Source organism: Geospiza fortis, unplaced genomic scaffold (assembly GCF_000277835.1).
Source record: "Geospiza fortis unplaced genomic scaffold, GeoFor_1.0 scaffold7, whole genome shotgun sequence".
NCBI classification, from domain to species: Eukaryota; Metazoa; Chordata; class Aves; order Passeriformes; family Thraupidae; genus Geospiza; species Geospiza fortis.
Window position 1 is genome coordinate 3616951 of NW_005054344.1, and position 19990 is coordinate 3636940.

Here is a 19990-nt window from a genome sequence, read left to right on the forward strand (position 1 = left end):
AAGTAGAATTCTGTTGAGAAAAAAAAATTATGTCTTGGTGACAAAATACTAAAAACACTTAGCAAGAGAAACAGTAACTGAAGAACCCTGAATTTGCTTAACAACTTGATATTTGTGAGAGAATTAAGAAAAGCATGCTGCATATTAAATGATTACCTTATTAAAATACACAAGGAAAGCACAAGCATGTCAGACATTCAGCGCCTGTTGCTTAGAGTGCAGTTTAAGCTCTCAAGCGTAAAGCATGAAAAGGTTTTTACATTTCAAACATCAGTTAAACCTGCTTTTATAACATTTTTTTTAATTTCACTTTTTTCTACTGTTTTCTTTTTAAAGAGGACTGTTTACTATGTTCTAGGCTGTGTAAGAAAGTCTTCACTTTAGAGATGAAGTCATAACCATGAACTCCACAAGCTGGCAGGGTTGACCAAAGGAATAGCATATGTGGATTTTACCAAGGAAAAAATCCTAATCTGCTCCTAAGATCTCAAATGAAGTTAAAAATCAACTGTAAATAACAGTGGGGAAGCAGTTTTTATCTGAAAATCAGTGGAATGTGGATGGTCCCAAAGCCACCTTCAGCTTGTTTATTAGTTCCCCCTTCCAAAGAGAACCATGTGACAAGCAAAACCCCATTAAACACTGAATATGGAAACAAATGGAGAGTAAGAGTTACTAATGTTATACTGACTACATTAAACTTCCCTTTGACACAGACTCGAGTGAAGGAGCATCCACTGCTGTCAGGTAGGGGCCTTTGAAGATACAAGCAGATTGTGAAGTCACCCCTCAGCCTTAGTGCTAAACAGTGCTGTCAGTCTTTGCTCCAAATGAAATCAATGGCAACTGCAGCTGCTCAGAACAGATGTAAATTAGAGCACCACAATAGCATCTTCCCCAGTACATCCAATCATTGCTGAAGGAAATACATAGGAGACAACAAATGTCTGGCAGAGAGAGGACTTTACTGGGAGTAAAAAGAACCCTGGGCCAGATTTCAGAGTTTGCATGTAAAAGGGCAGTCCAAGTTGACAGACATAGGTAAGAAAGAGCTGAAATTTTCATTAAGCCTTACCATCAAATAGAGATAACTTTATCAATAAAGCGACTTAAGTAGCAGCAGTGCCTTGTTGGGTTCATAATTGTTTGGTTCAATGACACTGAGAAAGGGTTTTGCACTGCATAACTGCAGTCCAAACACACTCAGCTCACCCTTTTAACCACTGACATATATGCAGGCCTCTCTCCTTTCCCCATCCAACTATACTAAGCAAGTCAAACCATATTTTACTACATTACAGGATTCAAGGTATGTCTACATTAGGGGTAGAGGATCCAGTAGAGGATGAAAACCCTCTCACACCATTACACCATAACAATATACTGGCAAAAATAGTCAAGGCTATACCTAGAAGGGAATAGCTGCCATCTGTGGGAAGCTAGTCAGGCTACTCATGTGAGCTTTGTCAGCAAGAGCTGGAGCTTCACTCTTGCATGGCTGGTATCCCTAAAGTACAATAAATGCAGTGCATGTGACCCACTCATTTATGAAATAAACACATCAAGCAAGGAAGAGGGAAAAGAACAGAAAAAATACTTGCTTACCACAAGTCCTAGCACAAGGGTACGCACTCTCTCCCCAATCTCTGGTGAAATGTCATTGCCAAACTGCTGTAAGGTTGTAAGAAATCTCTTCAGTTTGCTGAGCTGCCTAGCTCCACAAGCTGGCGGTAACTGCTGGTTAGCCAGAGAAGAGGAAGAGGAAGAGGATGGCCCATTGCTAAAGCCATTAGGAGGAGATGGAGCTCCATTTAACGCTGTTGGTGAATGGCTAGTGCCATTGGTTACTGAAAGAAAAAGAGACAGAGGATAAAATAAAGATTGGGGTTGGGGAAGAGATAGAGAGAAAAAGGAGACAGAGGGGCAAATCCATCAGCTTATGTTTTCTGCACTTGACCTCAGAATTAATTAAGTTGCATAATCAAAGATAATTAGCCTTCAGACAGAGTGACAGTCTGCAGTTTATATCTATTTCCCAGTAGCTGGTGCTGAATGTTGTAAGGACTGGAAATAACAGCAGCAGCCTCTCACACAGCCCCTTCAAAATGCTCCTGGACCTGAAAAGCACCATTTGAATACCAGCCTTTTGTCAGAGGATTTTAAAAAGAGAGAGAGGGAAATGGAGAGAGAAAAATCATGAGTGCATGTATGATTGAAGATTAAAAAAAAAAAATTGCTCTTTGGGGTAGAAAAAAACATGCAGACATATTTCATGAAGCCTCAGTTTATCTCTGAATATTTTTACTTCTGTTTTGTACACACAACTGACAGCTGTGTTTATAAAACAGGACTTTCACGTTTTAACCTTACACCACCCAATGAGAAGGTTATTTTTTCCAATACAGATTCCCTAGCTGCTAACATATGGAGCACACAAAGTTGTCTGCGCAGGTACAAATGCTGCCAGTGCTCTGTATCATGAAGCCTTGCAGCAAGGGCAGCAAGCTAGACTTCAGAAGACTTCTCAGAGATCATGAGCAAATCTCTCTGCTTTCACGTGCCAGCACCTTATCTCTGAAAAGGATAAGAAAGCATTTCCCTCCTGTTGCAAGGTTGCTTTGAGAATAACTATCTACTTCTGAAGTACTAAGCATTCAAAATTTATGGCAAAAAGATGCATGTAGACATACTGAAGACAACAGAGAGTTTTTGGCAGTGATTTCAGTTTGATTCTTATCCACACTCTAGAAGAGAGCAGAGAATCAAGCTGAGGACATCCTCTTCCACTCAGGTTAGTTGGAACAGCAACACTCAAAACACATGCCATTGAGGCTGAGTCTGATTTGCTAAAATGACAGCAAACAGCAAGAAAAAGGGTGGCTCCCCAAGAAGTACAAGTGTACCAGTGCACTGGCAGGTGTGGGCACGCAGCATGTGACTGTACCCAGCAGCAGCTGCATTCAATGGGTGACAGCCCTGGAGAAATTTTCTTTTCTTTTCTTTTTTTTTTTTTTTTTTTTTTTTGGGAATCACTCAGAACCCAATCAAAAAAAATATCAAAAATCAGGAACTTGTCTACAATCAAAAATGCATAGGAGAATCAGTTTAACTTGTTTCCTATTTGAAAACACAACCACGGCAAGCTAGCAACTTTACATACTTTCAATATTTCTCAATGACTAGCCTGTCTGAAGCCAAACATCCCATTCTCATCTCATTTTCTTCATGGATTGTCCTTATCTCTAGCCAGCAAGTCCTTTTTTAAGGGTGGACACATACTACTAGATATAAATCCCTACCTATTACTATATTTAAATCACTGCCACAACCCTTCGAAGGAATTTTTGTTGCCCTAGTCCCTGCTTTCCAAAGGAATTACAAAAAACGCTATGTGAATTGTTATCTAGCCTCTGCTTGTGTTTTCTCCTAGTTTTTGATTGCCTATTCTGGCTGCATGGGCTAATGAGAACAAGCATTAGAAAATGCAGAAATAGGAAGAAGCTGGCCTCAGCAAGTTCAGCTCCCTGTGAGGCTCCAGGCCATGCTCTGAGTGCTGCACTGGGGTGAGGTATCTGAGTAAACAAATATGTTGTGATTGCAAGGAACTCACATAGCCAAAAGTCATCCTACCAGAAACTTAGAAAATGAGGACTGGGAAGAATAGCAACATGTCCTGCTGATCTACCCTGACACCACCCAACAGCTCTGTCACCCATAAAGAGCTGGTCTAGGCAGAGGGTGCTGGGGCTGATCAAGAAAGCAGAGAAGTGTGGAATTCATCACCTAGGATAGATACAGTGAGAAGAGAGGCTGATAAATATTTCTCCCACAACAAAAGAAATAATTAAATAGTCCCATTATTTCAGTGCTTCCCTTATAATATCTGAATTTGCCAATTGGCAAAGTTGTGCATAATTTCTAAAACTAAACCATGTTGCTAAGCCAAAAGAATTTAGCATTTAAAATTTCAAACTACAACACGTCAAGAATTTTTAATCATCTAAACCAAAGAAAACAAAGCTATTCTAGACCAGAAAACAAGTCAGATCTTTCTGGCCTACAGGCATTCCCACTGTAGTAATAATAAATGCAGCAGACACTCTGATAAAAGTATCTGTTTATTGTACAAGCTGGAACAGCTAAGGCCAAACTCCAAAATCTGACAGGGTGAAAAGCAATTAAAATCAGGGTTTTTTAGACTTCCAGTTTTCAAATAAGGAGCCCCAAAAATCAAGCTGTGGTTCACACACCTTCTGAAGTGCTGAACTCAATCAAATAAACATCCAGAAGCTTTGTGAGGATTAAAGAACATTGTCATATTCCTTTTATGATTGCCAAAGATTATCCTGAACTGTTGGCAGGGCATCACATTGGAAACCTTAATGTGCAAGAACCTGATCCTGCAAAAACCTAGAAGCAATTTAACTTCAGACTGAAGCAGCTCCAGTGTGAAGCTCCATCCAAGATGATTCAGGTGCTGGAGTTAAGCAAAACAGACAAATCTTTGCAGGATCAGGGTCACTGGGTTAAATGTGAGTTTATGTGAATAGCTGGCACAAACCCTCCTCACTGTTTAAGTTCAACATAAATTGTCAGGACAGGGTTCCCTGGGATAAGTAGTACAAAGGCCTCCAGCTGGCCTTCTGCATAGAGGTGAATTTTAAATAAAGCATTTAACAGAGAGAAAGGGACTAAAACAGACTTAAGCAAGACAAATAGAAGATGCAGCCTTCATTCTGTTTAGGCATATGTATTCTACTGTTCTAAAAATGTTTTATTTAAAACGTGAAATGTAAACACATTCTCATGTTTATACTATTACAAGGCAGTATAAAAGAGACCCAAAAATTTGCAGCTAAATCTTACTATGAGAAATGTGGATCATTTCACGGCTGTGAAAAGAATAGTCCAGACAACGTGCCAGATTCAAATCTCAGTTACAGATATGAATGCAGCATACATCAAGACCAGTACAGTTTGTTATATGTTTACATCAATAAGCTGAGACAAAGATGCAGCCTTAAATGATTTAGGGAAGTGGTAACAGACTAGAAACCTCTAGATAAAATTATGAAAGGACTTTAATTTTGGTTTTATATCAATATTAACTAGACATTATATAGCACTGAAATCAGAATTCTTCACTGAAACATAAGCAAAAGGAAGATTAGTATTTTTTCATTATGAATTATCTCCCCTTTAAAAACAAAGAACAAACAAACTCCCTGAAGTTTCTATACTAAAGGGAATGGGATCATTTAAACAACATAATGGCATGTAACAGAAAAAGGTTTCCTGTCCTTCTCACAAGAGGGCTAACCTGACCATTAAGTACATGGGAAGCCAGTGCTCACTGTTCTTTGACACTGTGACCAAGTGGTCAATGAAATAATAACACAACTGACCTGAATGTCTTAATACCTTAAAGATGCATTAATCTGTGGTGAACTTTGTTTTGCTCAATTATTTTATCCCAGTATAATCACATGTTGCTCCTGCCACTTCATGTGCATTTCCCTTCACCTATTTTGGTTTCTGACATACAGAATAGAAATAAGATGGAAGAAAAGTAAGAAAATAAGACTAATTACACGTTGTGGGCGTAAATGAACTGGTTCTTGGAGCTCCTTGGGTAGTGGGAGGAGGTGGCATGGTTGGAGGCGTCAGCCTGGATTGTGTCTTCACATCCACAGGTGAGTCTGGCATTGTGGAATGCTTCTCAGTGCGATCTGCAACACACACCACAGGAACACAGCGGTTTATTTCCCCGAGCACACCCCTCTGACAAAAACTTAAAAGCCAATGCAAGAAGTGAGCCATTTCAGCATCTGCTGTGAAAAATTACACCTGATTATCTACTCCAGTGTGCTCTTCCCAAATTGTATCATCTAAACCTTACTTAAGGAGGTGCAACACAGATGGTAAGACCTCATTTGTAGCAGTGCTGCATTATCTTTTGTTTTCATTTCTAGCATGTGCAGATGTTACCTCCCAAGCACTCCAAGAGCTGCAACAACACCACCTCCCTTCAAGGTTCACATGCTAGCCAGGAGGAAAAAACAGATGAAGGAACAGGAATATAATAAACCCCCTATGACATCTCTTCCAGAACTAAAACCTGAAGCTCTTTAATACATGTGAGATATTGTGTGGAATATTGGCTGAAACAAGCTCTCCATGTCTCTTCTATGTATCACCTGCTGCCCTCTCCATTGCTTCTCTTTGTAATCTTATGTTAAACTTATGCTAAGTACACACACCCCCTGAATCACCTTACCACAGTGCCCCTGGTTATTCTCATATTCACCAGAAAAAGAAACACAACATGCCAAAATGGTATGTCAATCATCTCATATACATACAATTATTTTCAAATAAACATGGAAGTTTGCACCATCACATATTAAGAACAACTTTCAATGCTCAAAACCTGCAAGATAAGCAGGAACATACCTCCCCAAGAAAACAAAACAAACATAAGGCAAAACTAGGAAAAAACTTAACACTTCTCTTGCAACTGAAGATCTAAATATACAACACACATGATGTAAAAGCTACAGAAGTGCACTTTTTCTCAACATCTTTTTGAATGACACTACCTTAAGTTGTTTTTTTTAAACCATCCAAACCCATATGTTTCATTTATTAAGAATGGGCAAAACACAGCAAAATTTACCAGCTGAAGGCAAAATTAAGGCTTTCTCACTCATGCGAGGAGTTTAGCAAGCCATCTTGAAAAAAGATGAGTACAATGTTGTTTAGATTCTAATGGGAATAAGTAAAATTCTTCAGTCCTTTCTTTGGGGAGTTGGGGTTATTTACTTATCCACAGCCCAACAGAAGCCTTCCTGAGCTCTACAGAACTATTCTGTAAAGCAAGTAGGTGTTGCTGCTAATGGACAAGCATGTAAGTCTGTGGTTTTAATTCAAAACATGTCACATTCTATAAATTCTGTCACTTCACTTTGTGACACAATTCCTTGTTCTTACTAACATATAAACTTTGATGAAATAATAATATCTGAAATTTGCTGAGACACAATAACAGAAATTCAATGCAATGCACACATTTAACAAAGAACAGGTATGTTTAAAAAAGCCTCAAAACACTTATTTATCAGAAAATTTAAATACGAGATAGTTTTTTTTTAAAGGAAGGGGGAGGGAAAGGGAAAAAATCAAAACAGCCCCCATACTCCCCAAAAATTAACAAAATGTAACAGATACCAATCTTTCTCTGTCTGAAATTGCAGAGACTGAGGAAGTAAGTAGTAAGTCCCAGAGGTGCAGCATGTCAGGTAGTGCAATTATAAAAGCCATCTTCAAGCTTTGTTGAAATGCCTACAGGCAATGTTTCAGCTCGGAGGGAAAGGGAGTAATTTCATATAGAATTTAGAGACAAGTTTGGGGAAGATGAGCTGCGAAACACCCCCAAAATAGGATGAGGGGAATAGAGATACAATTGTATAGGATCTGTAGTGTTGATCTAAGGTTAGTAAACTTCAGCTGTGGAGGGAAGAGTAACCACAATGATTACCTTAAATACTAAGATTGTTACACAGGTAAGTGAGGTATGATCTGCAAATCAAGCAACAGTAAATTATTACCTTCTGGAAAACAAAAACAGGTTTCTAAACAAATTCTATAAGTATTTCCTTTCTGTATCAGTATACTAAAACAGTTAAATCTCTATCTTCAATAAGCCATTAATTTATTATAAAGAACTATGAAAACTCATCTTGAAATGTTAATTGCTTCCTTAATAGCTGAATTCATCTTGCACTCACCTCAACCAACCTCAGCAACAAGGGAATAAATAGCTTTCAGCTCATGTTGCAACAGAGGGAAATAGGCACAGCAGTGAGCCCAAGCCCTCCTAAATAAAGGCAAATATTTCTCCCATGCCAAGAAAGGAGAGAGAAAGGGAGGCTTGCCAGAGCTGGTGGGGAGATAACAGTGGGAACTGCTGGTCCATCTGGTTTTCATTCTGCTAACACTCACATTGAACTGTTAAGGAAGGCAGTCCAGGTACACAGATTTGAAGCATGTGGGAGCGCAGACACAGGCACAGAGGAGATGGAGGTGGGTGGAAGAAGGAGTGAGAGAAATCGAGCTCCTCTAACAGACTGCTGCTCGCTGCAAGCAGGCACAGCCTGTATCCTCCAATTCAGCTGGTGATAACTAAAGCGATCCTGAGCTGTAACCAACCGCACGGCTCCTGCTCCCTCCCTTCCCTTCTCTGCATTTCAAAGTTCAGGTTTGATCAGAAATGTGCTCAGATTAGAGGGGGAGACTTTCCCACAAAGCTGGCAATGTTTTGCTACTTAAATTGAACATGGTAGTGGGAAATAGTGTGTTGGTTTTGCCCTCGAATTTCAGGTTGCCACTCTATCATGATCCAAATGGTTTTTACTACCTCCAACAGTTTGCCACCCAGTCTGCAGACTGCTGAACTTATTCACAGACCCCTGAACTTCTCATCTAAATCTAATAACATTAGGTTTGATTTTCCCAATTACCTTTCTTTGGACCTCTTAGACATAAACACAAACATGGCTTTACACACCACGTACCTTTTCGTTACCTCTCTCTCCCTTGCAAAGCCCTAAACCCTCCTCTCCAACTGTATGTTCACAGCAGGCAGATTTCCCTCTGACTGTACATTCCCTAACCCTGACTTCTTTAAGGGGATATTAAGGCTCTTTTCAAGCACACCCCAAAACATCTCTTGCCAGAGCACAAGATTATTTTGTCAGAACAGAGATTCTCCATGGGGGCAGGGAAAAGGGGCTTTTGAAGGAGTACAATGCAAAATACAAAGCTTTTCCACATGCTTGGAAGACACCATCACACCAGCCAGGAGAACAGCCTTTACAACTCTCTATTCCACCCTCTTTAATAACAAAGCCCCTGTGGGAGCCATTCTGCTCTTTCTGCTACTGTTTTACCTGTTCATACAGCTCCATGAACTCTGAGGGAGTGATGGGACTGGGAGCACCTGTCTACAGCACCCACCACTGCCCCACCATCCACAGCACTAGAGAACCTCAGCAGCTCTAAAGACAAATCACTCAGGGGATGAAGTGGTGATGGAGAACCACAAATCAGAGCCACTGCTGACAAAAGCGTTAACAGTTCTTGTGATCTGATCTTCCTAAAGCATTTTGGTGTCTGACACTCAGCCTGTAACTCCAGCTTCTACAAATCCTTATTATTTTTTTAATTAATAAAAACAATAAGCCTAACAACCAACACTTTTTATTGTAATGGTTGACAAATAGCCTGATGATATGAAAGCTAAAGACATAATGGTATTTAAGTCATATTCACAAGCCAATTTCCTTCAAGACATGATATTTCACGAGGCTTTTAATGTATGGACATTCTTCATACAAACTCTCAGTGGACAATCTGCTATTCATACATTCAGAGGTAATGAGGATTTGGTAGGGGAAGAAAGAATCTCTCAAGAGGAGAAACTCTAATTTTAACATATCAAAACCTGCCTGGGTAAGACTTCATGTACATGTGCTCCAGTTCTACAATACAGAGGCATATACATTGAATTTCGCCTGAAATTCAGAAGAACTTTCACTGTCTTAAAATAGCTCAATTTCTTGAATTCAAAAACATGTTTATGCTCTTGAGTCAAACCAGACTCCTCATTGCAAAGCTAGTTCTGGCTATCTTTTTCTTCAGATGGACCTTGACATTTCAAACAATAATCCTGAATTAGGAAGGACACACCAGAAAGTTTCATACAGGCAGCATCCCATTTAAAAGCATAGCCTGTATATACAGAGCGAGTAAATTCTTTCAGGTGCAACAATTTCTTCCACTGAATCCCTTTAAACAATGACAGACCTATGTTCCTTAGCCCAGTTCAGATCAAATGGAACTGAAACCAGAAGTCCTCCAAACTGGAAGGAAAAGAAGACATCTGCAACTCATTCTGCAGTGTTCACTGCAATCAGTTCAGGATGGAGAAAGATGGTGATATAATGGTCTAGTCCTAATCCATACACACAACCCTCTGGAGCAGCAAGAGACTTAGAATAAATTCAGAAAACATGTTTCAAGTATGCAGAGATCTGTTGCATTTGCTTTGGATTATATTTTTTATTTAAAAACAAACCCAAGCAAAACATTTTGAACTACACATTCTTGAATCTCCTTTACAGCATAGGGTGAAGAACTGTGATTTAACCACAGAACTATTTTGCTTCATTTAAAATTAAAGAATGTTGTAAAACCAACTTTAAATTATGATATTTCTTCTGTGGATGCTGAACTATACTGTTCTTGTTGTTCATTCAGTTTTTATGGTAGAGAGTTTTTTTATCACTATATTTAGTGTTAGGTGAACACTGATATTTACTGTAAGCACAGTCAGCTTCTGAACCAAACAAGCAAGAGACAAAGCATGCAGGAGCTGGGCCAAAGAGAGATGTGCCTGCATTCAAACTGATTTACTTTACTTCCTGTACCCTACAAGATTTAGTCCATTTTTAAAACAAGGCGGTCTTTCATAAATGGCAACATTTCAGCTCACATGGCACACTTCCAGGTCTAACGCATCAAGGAAAGCTGATGTATGGAACAAAATATGGAATATATAAATACTTTACTGATACCATTTCAATAGCCAATTCAATGTCAAGCATTTCTAGGAGTGGTGTGTTTTCAATTTCCTTTTTTAAATGAAAAAAAATTGTGGTATAATATGCTGTGGCATTTATTTTACTTTTAGTTAGTGCAAACAGTTCCAGATGTACACTCAGGCATGAAAGATTCTTAAAAGATGCTTTACATCGATTGTACAGTACTTTCTACTTTGGTGCCAACATTTAAAAAATAAAAATAAAACTTGCTAAATGAAAAGAGTCCATTGTCTTGTTCCCTTCAAACTCACAAAAAGAGCAAGCCCCACATATGACACAAGGGATTAGAACCTGCCTCCACCACCCAAGTTACAGGAATCGAGACCTAAATCTGAAAGATTTAATACTGATGGTTTCTTAGACATGTTGGACTAATTTTCATTATTTTGAGAGGGGTGGCAGGGAATTTGCAAGCAGGTAACCACAGACTGTGAGTCACAGTGGTGATGAACCTGAAGTCAGACAACCGCAAGTACAACCTAGGAGGACAAATTCCACAGTTCCTCCATCCATAATGCTATCATGTTGCAGCCAGTAAGAACTTCTCCTTCAGATGTGGCCAAGCCACACAGCACCATTAGAAATAGGCAGTGTTTGTGGAATCCCACAACTCCTGAGCCTCAAACCTGCTGCTACACCGAGCAGGACAATATTACAAGGTTGACTTGGTTGAAAAGAACTCATTTGAGAATGCATGGTATAAGCCTGACATATGTGGTAAATCCTACTCACTCCATGCACCGAACCCCTGGGGAAGCCTGCAAGTCATACAATGCAGCCATAAAACATGACGTGGACAACAGTGCTGCAGAACCTCTCCCTGCCAAGCATGCCTGGGATTTGTTTGAGACTGGTACAGTCTTCATTCCATTCACCTCTTGGATCTTTTGATTTCTTCTCGATAAATAAATAAGGACCTAAACACAATGGATGTTTTTGTGCTACACAATGATCTCAAACAGGCATAATACAGACATAACTTTCTCTCAGCACCAGATGCAGTCATGTTATTGTCCTAGAAAGGAAACATCACTGACTTTCCAGTTTCTCAGTAGAAGACTTTTACTTCCAGGTGATTTCCAGGAATGCAGTAGCAGAGATCAGCTCACACTCCGTCTTTTGTCACAGAACATTACCTCTGCAAGATTTATCCACCAGGAATCAGAATCTATGTGAAGTGACTGATGGATATGAACAGCAAAGTTTTCAGATGACATAACATTTCAATGCTTCTTTAGCATGCTGGGTATGAAGCTCACATATTGAAGATGACCCTTTTGCAAGAGCAATATCACAATTTTGCTGCAGTCTTATCTTCATTCTTCTCTGCTCAGATAGTTGAACAATTCATATCACCAGCTATTCTTCAGAATAAATGAAAGCACATTCAATTTACCCATTTATGCTCATTTAATATGCAATAGCTAGAAGAAATTCTGCATCCTGGGAGTTCACTGAAGTTATCTGAGGCCAAGTTATAAGAGTTTTCTTCAGCTGTGCTAAAATAAGCCTTGAGCATAATACAATCTCCTCTGTCTCCCAAAAGCTGAAAGGGATTTTTGTGCTACTGTCTCCCAGTTTTGGTAGAGCTTGTGGATGACATAAAGCAGGTAAATAGCGAAAATGCTTTATGTCATGTTCTTTGTCCACAATGGTACCTTGACTGGTCCTAACAATGAACCACAAATGCAAAATCATTCTCTTTGATTTCAGTTCTCTATGGTGAGACGTTCTGACTAGCAAAAAAACTTGGTCCCACACTCATGGCTTAGCAGCTAAAGGCTAGATAATTACACATATTATAAAATAAGTAATGCATGAGTTCAATCTCAGAATTAAGACAAAAATGTCATGGCTTGCTTTGCTTGCACATATTATTTTTTCCTGAAATAAATAAACTTGCCTTACCATATAATTTCCTTTTTAAAGAGGGGGTAAAATAGAAAAGTAAACTTTTCTCTCTCACTTAACAATCTGACATGTTTTGACAGTTTCAAAACTATCATAAATTCACTTTTAGTTATTTAATAAAAACTGGCTCATGTCAGAATTGCACCTTTTTTAAATGCCTCTTTTCTCCTTCACCCTTTCTGGCTCTGCAAATTTTACCATGCATAATTGCTTCTAAATCTAGATCTGCTACCACCATAATGGTTTATGGTTTACTCAGCCAGAACAGACAAGCAAAATAAGGACCCAACTGTGGCAGCTGCCCTGAGTTTCCATAAGCCCCTGGAAAACAAAGTCTACAAGTTCCTTTTCATGGATGAATACATAACACTTGGCCTGTAATGAAGCTGAAGACAATGTGGATTTCTTCTAAATATCCCACCAAACATCATGAAAATTCCTCTATATATGAACTAATACAGTTAATAAGCAACAGTCCCATAATCAGTATTGAAATACTATTTTCCCGTTTACATTGTTTTGTAGATCTTTTCTTTTTGTTGACAAGCTATCCAACTAAGAACTGTGTTTTTTGAGTGGTTCTCCTGTGTTTCACATCATGGGAAGTATTACTGCTATTCCAAACCCAGCTCACTGAACACTGAGGCTCAAGTGAAGTGACAAAGTGGCACTCTCTGCCTCTGGCATGAAGAACTGAAGAACAGCCAGAGCAAGCAGTGGCCAAACTCACACCCCAGCCTGCCTGACAAGCTACAGAGGTGACCACCTCTCTACATTAGCAATCAATCCCTTTATGTGCATAGAGGGAATCTTCAGCATGCTTTCAGTACTTTCAGTACTGAAATTATTTTCAGGAGCACTTTCCCAAGGGCTCCCTGACCACTAACTCATTTCCTTTCTGCATCAACATTCCTGGAAGGCCTACCCTTGTCAGGATTACACACTATTTGAGAAACTACAGGTGAAGGCAGAATGATATCTAAGAAATAAAAATGCCATTGGAATCTAATTGGTATTGTTTGCATGCTTTTATATACTCAACCACACAGAGCAAAGATCCTTCCCACCAGAAGTAAGAAGGCTTTTCTCTCACAACATTAACTGAAATTTCATAACTTGGTCTCCAGAAGCATGTTTATGTTTTTAATCCAGAGTTTGTCCAGTCCTAAATTAACAGTAAGTAACAGAATCATGGGAAGACTTAGGTTGGAAAGGGACCTTCAAGATCATGCCCTTCCAGCCCCCCTTCCATCAACAGGGACACCTTTCACTAAACCAGATTGCTTAGAGTCTCATCCAACCTGGCCTTGAACACTTCCAGGGAAAAGGCACCCACAGATTCTCAGGGCAACCTGTTCCAGTGCCTTATAGTAAAGAACCATAGTAAAGTCCTCATAGTAAAGAACTTTTTCCTAACAACCAGTCTAAACATACTCTCAGTTTGAAACCACAGTTTGTTATACAATGCTAAAAGTCTGAATCAAAATAATTATAAACTTCTTTATTTTTTATGCACTTATACAAAGTGTAAAGGATAGCTGTACTCATTTTAGAAAAGTCCTAAGAGAATAGTGATACCGTATTTCATTAGATTTAGCTGGAACTGAAGTCTCCAATATAGACTACACAAAACAATCTAAAGCAACTTCTTTAAATTCAGGAAAGTTTAGGCAATAAACTCCTCTGCCAAAAAGCAAAAGAAGTTACTACAGCTGTACTTTTAAGAGGCATTGCTTATATTTGTACAACATGCCAGAAGTCCTTTAGGCCCAAAAAGAATCGAATATGGGTGTAGGAGGTGATATTTTCCATGGTTATACATCTGAAAAGATGACACAGGGACCACCAAGAAGGTTAATGGGTATACTTTTGGCTTTGCTTTATTTTAAAATGTGGAATTTGTCATGGGCAAGTCAAGATCCTGTAAGGTGTAGATGGTGGGGGCCAGCCTGGGACAGGCTACTCCCCACCTTGTGGATCAAGGTCCCAAATCCCTGCTCTATCAGACTGCATCATTTTATCCACCCAAAACCCTAGTTCCTCTGAGTGATATTTCAAACAGTGAAAAGTCTGTTCCATTAGACCAGAAGTGTAGGTCTGGGGAGCAAGATCATATCCATAATACTGAAAGCAGAGGCAGTCAAGCTTCCTCTCTACCAAGTATCAGAACAGTCTGAGGAAGTCTGCTTATTCCTGCCATCTAACACAGACAGCTAAATTAGCAGACTAAATGTCCCATATAATCACTAAAGAGTTAGAGTCTTTAATTTTTTTAATCTCTATGGCTGCTAAATCGAGCATAAACATTCCCATATAGATCTAGGTTCTTTGCCTCCCGAGAAACCAGAAGCATTCAGACTGCTCTCACAGTGTGACTGCTGTACACAGCAAATGGTGGTCCTCAGTGACCAGGCATAATAACTCCTTGGCTTCTATTCAGCCACTCAAGACAGGTATTAATCTGCCAATGAAAATAGATAATGAAGCATATTTCCCCCAGAAACCCTCGCTCAGGTGCTGGCACTGTAAGTTACTTGCTGCCACTACCAGCACGACAAAAGTGGAACTATAGGCTTTGCCCATCTCGGTATTATACACTGACAATCTTCAATAGTGCAATTTATTATACTCATCGGTACTTCAGCATTTGTAGAAATACACACTTTGGAAGACTATCATTTCATATCATCAGATCATGCTATTAAAGATATCCTTTATTTACATGACTCGCTGTCTAGAGAGAGTGTGAGAAAATACCCACTATTAGTTACGAGTCAGCTCCTCCTCAGTGCTGCATGTCACACCAAATGTCTTTTATTTGGGCACTGGATTACACCTTAATAAAGCAATGGAGAGGTGAGAAGGGGGAAAGAGCCTCAAAAACTTCACAAGAAATGAAGACTCAAATATCTTCTTAAATGAGACAATACTGCTTATTGATAAATAAGCTCCAAAGCAAATACTACCATTAGCAATTCCAAAACTGTGTTTTGAAATCATCTGGCCTAACATATAACATGCACTCTTAAAAGTGAATGAGAAATAGCATAAGCATATAAAGGAAGAAGGAAAGGAAGGAATTTGTATATGTCATTTAAGACTAACAAGTATAAAACCAGATTAAACCTCTTTCTGAAGCCAGCAAATTCACACAAAATCATGGCAGAGAAATCTCTGGTGATCTCACCCAGAAAGAGAGATGCTGGGTCAGCCTTCCAGGCAGACTCCAGCTCCAGAAACACTCAGGAATATGCATTTAACTATAGACACTGAAAACAGCTGTAGGTAAACTAATGAGACCACTCACAGGGTATACAATTACATGCAACATTTCTAGACCTTAAAGCATCACAGCAGTCTTAGTCTTGCACAATAAAGCTTAAAACTTCCTTCTTTTGAAGCATCTTCCCTATGTTTTGAATTTTAAATAGCAGACCCCAGCTGAAGCCTGAATTGAAAGAAAAATCAGCAATTACTACAGAATCCACAGAAAATATACACAAATTTTTAAAACAATTTCAGGTATCATAGCACTGCCATGATTGATGATGGTTGTACAATACATACTTCATTTCAAGCCCAGCAGATTCAAATTAAATGTTTAGGGGTTTTTTTTTCCCTCCTTGACAAATACATTAAAAAGGTTTTTATATTTATAGAACAACATTTTCATCAAGCCACCTAAACCTATTCCTCCAACACGGCAAAATTGATCCTTGTGCATCAGTGCTGCTTCTATGGCTTTCCTCTGTACATGTAGATATGTGCGTGCCCATGTGTGTATGTGCACACACACTTGTACACAAATGGGACCAAGGTTTACTTACTTCTTACTTGGTTTTGTGTATAAAAACACTTACTGTGATTATTTTTCTTTCTTTATTTTATTTTTTTAACATTCAAATTCAGAAAACTGTAAGGGGGAAAGAGCCTTCAATTGCACTGAAGGGAGTGTTAAATGGAGGGGAAACTTCAGGGTGAGAAGTCAGACATGAAGGAGAAGCCACTCAGTGATACGAATGCAAGTGAAATATTGACAAAGTAAGGAAGTCTGATGCATTTGAACTCTGAATGTTCAATGTGGATGCACTTAACCCTTTCTGATACGGTTACATTCTCTTGTATATAAAAAAAAAGTCGTATGAAATGTAGCTTTAACTCTGTGCTATGGAAACACCCTACATTTGGCCTTGGTCCTACTTGTGCATATACATTTTGTGTTCCTGAGAGGTGGGTTAACCAGAAGAGAGGCCATTTTTATGAGAAGAAGCAGACTAACCCCCAGCAGGATGGAACCCCTGCGGCGGGGCAGAGGGGAGCTGCGGGAGCACCGGGAAGAGCCCGCGCGCCGCCGGGAACGGCCACGGGCGAGTGCGACCACTAGAGGGAGCCGGCATTGTGCCGCGGCACTGGGAAAAGCCCCCGCCCGCACCCAATCCTCAAAATAAACGGCAAACTGCTCAGAAAGCCGAAGGGACACGCTTTAAGCACAGTTCTTCCCAATATCTTCCACCACGTGATGTAAAGGAGAGCCTATGATACTCTGTGTGTGTGTACACATCAGTATGTACTATTCTGTGCCCACAGTACCAACAGAATATTAAGTAATTGTCCCTAAAATTCAGCCATATTAATTTCATTCTCAAAAGAGCAACGAGACAGGTCTGGCTGCAACAAAACACCTTTTTCAGTGCCTCCTATTGTCACCTCTCACCCCAGCGAAACAAGTTAGATGTTCCCGCCTTGCCCCCAGCTACACCTCCCCTGCCCCCACCTTCCCCTGCCTGGCTGATAGCTTTCTATGTGGAACATTCCAAAAGTGGAACTGCACAAGCAAGACAATAGGCAGTGTCATGCCTACAACTCACACTATATCCAGTCATAAAACCTGGATTGTGCACACACAACTACAGCCATGTGACGACGGCATGAACTTGAAACATACCCCAACAAAATTTAACACCACTTCTCTTTTGCCCCGAAACACAGAGAACCAAACAAAACCTGGTATTTCCCTCACACCTATAATCAGTCAGAGAGACCAAAAGGTAAGCAAGGAAGAAGTAAAGGCTCTCATAGATCTTTATAAACATCCTTTTGGCACCACATATGTGCTAAGAAAGCTAAATCCCAAGGGCAGATACAATTCAAAAGTACGAGAGAGATAGGAACTGCACTGGCATCTCATGTGAAAACATATTTCTTTATTCCTGGAATATAAGGTGTAAAGTACTTTTCTGGTGAGCTCTAAACTGCTTGGATATGAAGAAATTAAGAACTGCTGAACTGCAACAACTATCCTTGGTAAACTCTAAAATTATGAAAGGAAAATTTAAAAATGGGGAAATAGGTGTACCTGGATGAAATACTAAACAGTTAAGAATAACCGTACCCAAATGAGTTCCTAGCCATTATCTTTTCCATAATTATTACAAGTAGCTTCAGTAACTGTGCATACAAATGACCATTAGAAACTTAACAGGTCATTTCCAAAGGTGATTATGAGCCCTGACTCACAGAGCTACTTGGGTTTTCACACAATTCTGTTCAGTGCCAACAATCTGCACAAAATTAAGATAAAATGTGTTTTCCAAAACACCAAGTGGAAATAAACTTTCAGAAACTAGAAGACCGTATGAGGTGGCAAACACCAATTAATCAAATGCATCTTCATAAATGAAATCTTTAAAAATTTGCTTTTGTCTGTGCTCTGGTGTCAGGAGAATGGAAAGGAGGCAGCAATCATATGTTAGAGCCCTTACAATGCCCCATACTACAATAAATAATGATGAGTGTAACTGTGAAAAGTCTAAGGCTAGGCAGGAGAGATAAAAATCATTGTAGACTATTAAGAGTGGACATCTGCTGTAGAACACAGTATGGAGAGCAGAAACGTGTCAGAGGATAAAGATGAACCCAAATGAACTTAAAATAACAACAGTATGCTTTTCACCTCAATGGTCCTTCTTGGCCCTTTTTCTTAATGGGTAGCTGCGCTACTGCAACAAATGAACAAGCAATAGGTCTGGTTTAGAAAATATTAGAAAACTATTCAGAAGCACCATTTAAGGAGAGTAATAAAGAACAGGAGTATAGATGTGCAGCTTCCTCAGTTGCTGAGGTTGTTAAAGAAACAGCAGGAGACACAAAAACAGATCCTGGCACTCCCACTGTGAATGGCTTGGGCAGGTTGTAAAGAAATTAACTGAGCAAAACCAGAATAGATTCACTTAAAATGTGCCGTCGAAAAAAGGTAAGAGGAAGCATCCCAAGCTATATTAACCATAAGAAACAAAAGACATGATCAGTTTTCATTCGTATCAAATAAATAAGAAAACAAAACTATAAAAAACTATGATCTTAACTGAAACTGAACAAAGATATTGACAACTAACAAATATTGACCTAGCTTATGTTTAAATTTGTCTCAACAACAGAGGAAAAAATGGGCAAGGAGTGTACCAAACTTGGACAAAAAAAACCCCTTGATTCTGGAATCATATATGTGATTTTTTAAAGGAAGTATTGCAATAGAAAATGGGTCTCTGATACTGCTTGTTCTTCTCTCACTTTCTCTTCTAATACAAAGAGAGAAGAGGCAAAACAAACACATTGAGATACTATCACATTGTTCAGCCAGGCCTGGGCTCTCAGGAGTCTCTCAACAGACCTTTCCTTTCTTTTCTCCAGAAATCCCAAACCCTTGCAAAAGTGGGTACAAGAAGCTGTATGGCCTCATTGGTTCTGCAGGGAATTGGCAGCCTTTTGTCTATTGCTCCCCTCTAATATTTAAGACAATCTGTCTTTTCCTTTTTCTAAACCATCTCAAATGTAGGCTTTAAACACATGCTTTACATCATGTTATGTCATACTGGAACAAACAGCTCCTCGAAAGGCTGAACTTCTATTTGTGATTATTTATCTAAAAGCTGTGTTTTCTTTTAAACTGTATATATTTTATTGGACTGCATCTACTGACAGCTAAATTCCCAAGCCTTCAACCTGCCATCTCAAAGAAGCAGATTCACAAGAGTCCAAGTAGAGTTTACTGTCAGTCTGTAATGAGAGTAAAATTATAAATCTCTGTACCAAAAGCCAGCTGCTTCATTCTTAACTCTGATCCTCCCTTTTCTTTTGCATTCTAGCTAGCATACAGCTGCAATAAATGTGGCTCTTCTCACAAGCCATGCAGATGTTAACAGTTCTGTAGGACATCAAGAAACATTTCAAGAATCTTGTAAGTGCTGACTAAACTTGCTTGAATAACCCACACTATCTCCTCCACATTCCTATTCAGTAACATTAGTCTTCCTGAATATATTAAGAAAAAAAAATAATTTAGGCTAAGGCTTTAATGTCTAGGTCTAAATGTGCTATCAGTAAACAAGGAATGTTCTTATGCCTTTAGACAACAGATA

General features: G+C 39.2%; 1 protein-coding gene across 2 annotated transcripts in view; it reads right to left on the reverse strand.

Annotated features, from left to right (window-relative positions):
* Positions 1-19990, reverse strand: part of RUNX1T1 (RUNX1 partner transcriptional co-repressor 1) — a 95484-nt gene that overhangs the window by 45367 nt on the left and 30127 nt on the right. For both annotated transcript variants that reach the window (XM_005422889.2, XM_005422890.2), the window contains exons 2-4: positions 5592-5729; positions 1606-1847; positions 1-10 (exon numbers count right to left, since the gene is read on the reverse strand). The exon at positions 1-10 is cut by the window's left edge and continues 80 nt beyond it. In XM_005422889.2, coding sequence (XP_005422946.1) covers positions 1-10; positions 1606-1847; positions 5592-5729 — 390 coding nt within the window. The remainder of the gene's footprint in view (positions 11-1605; positions 1848-5591; positions 5730-19990) is intronic.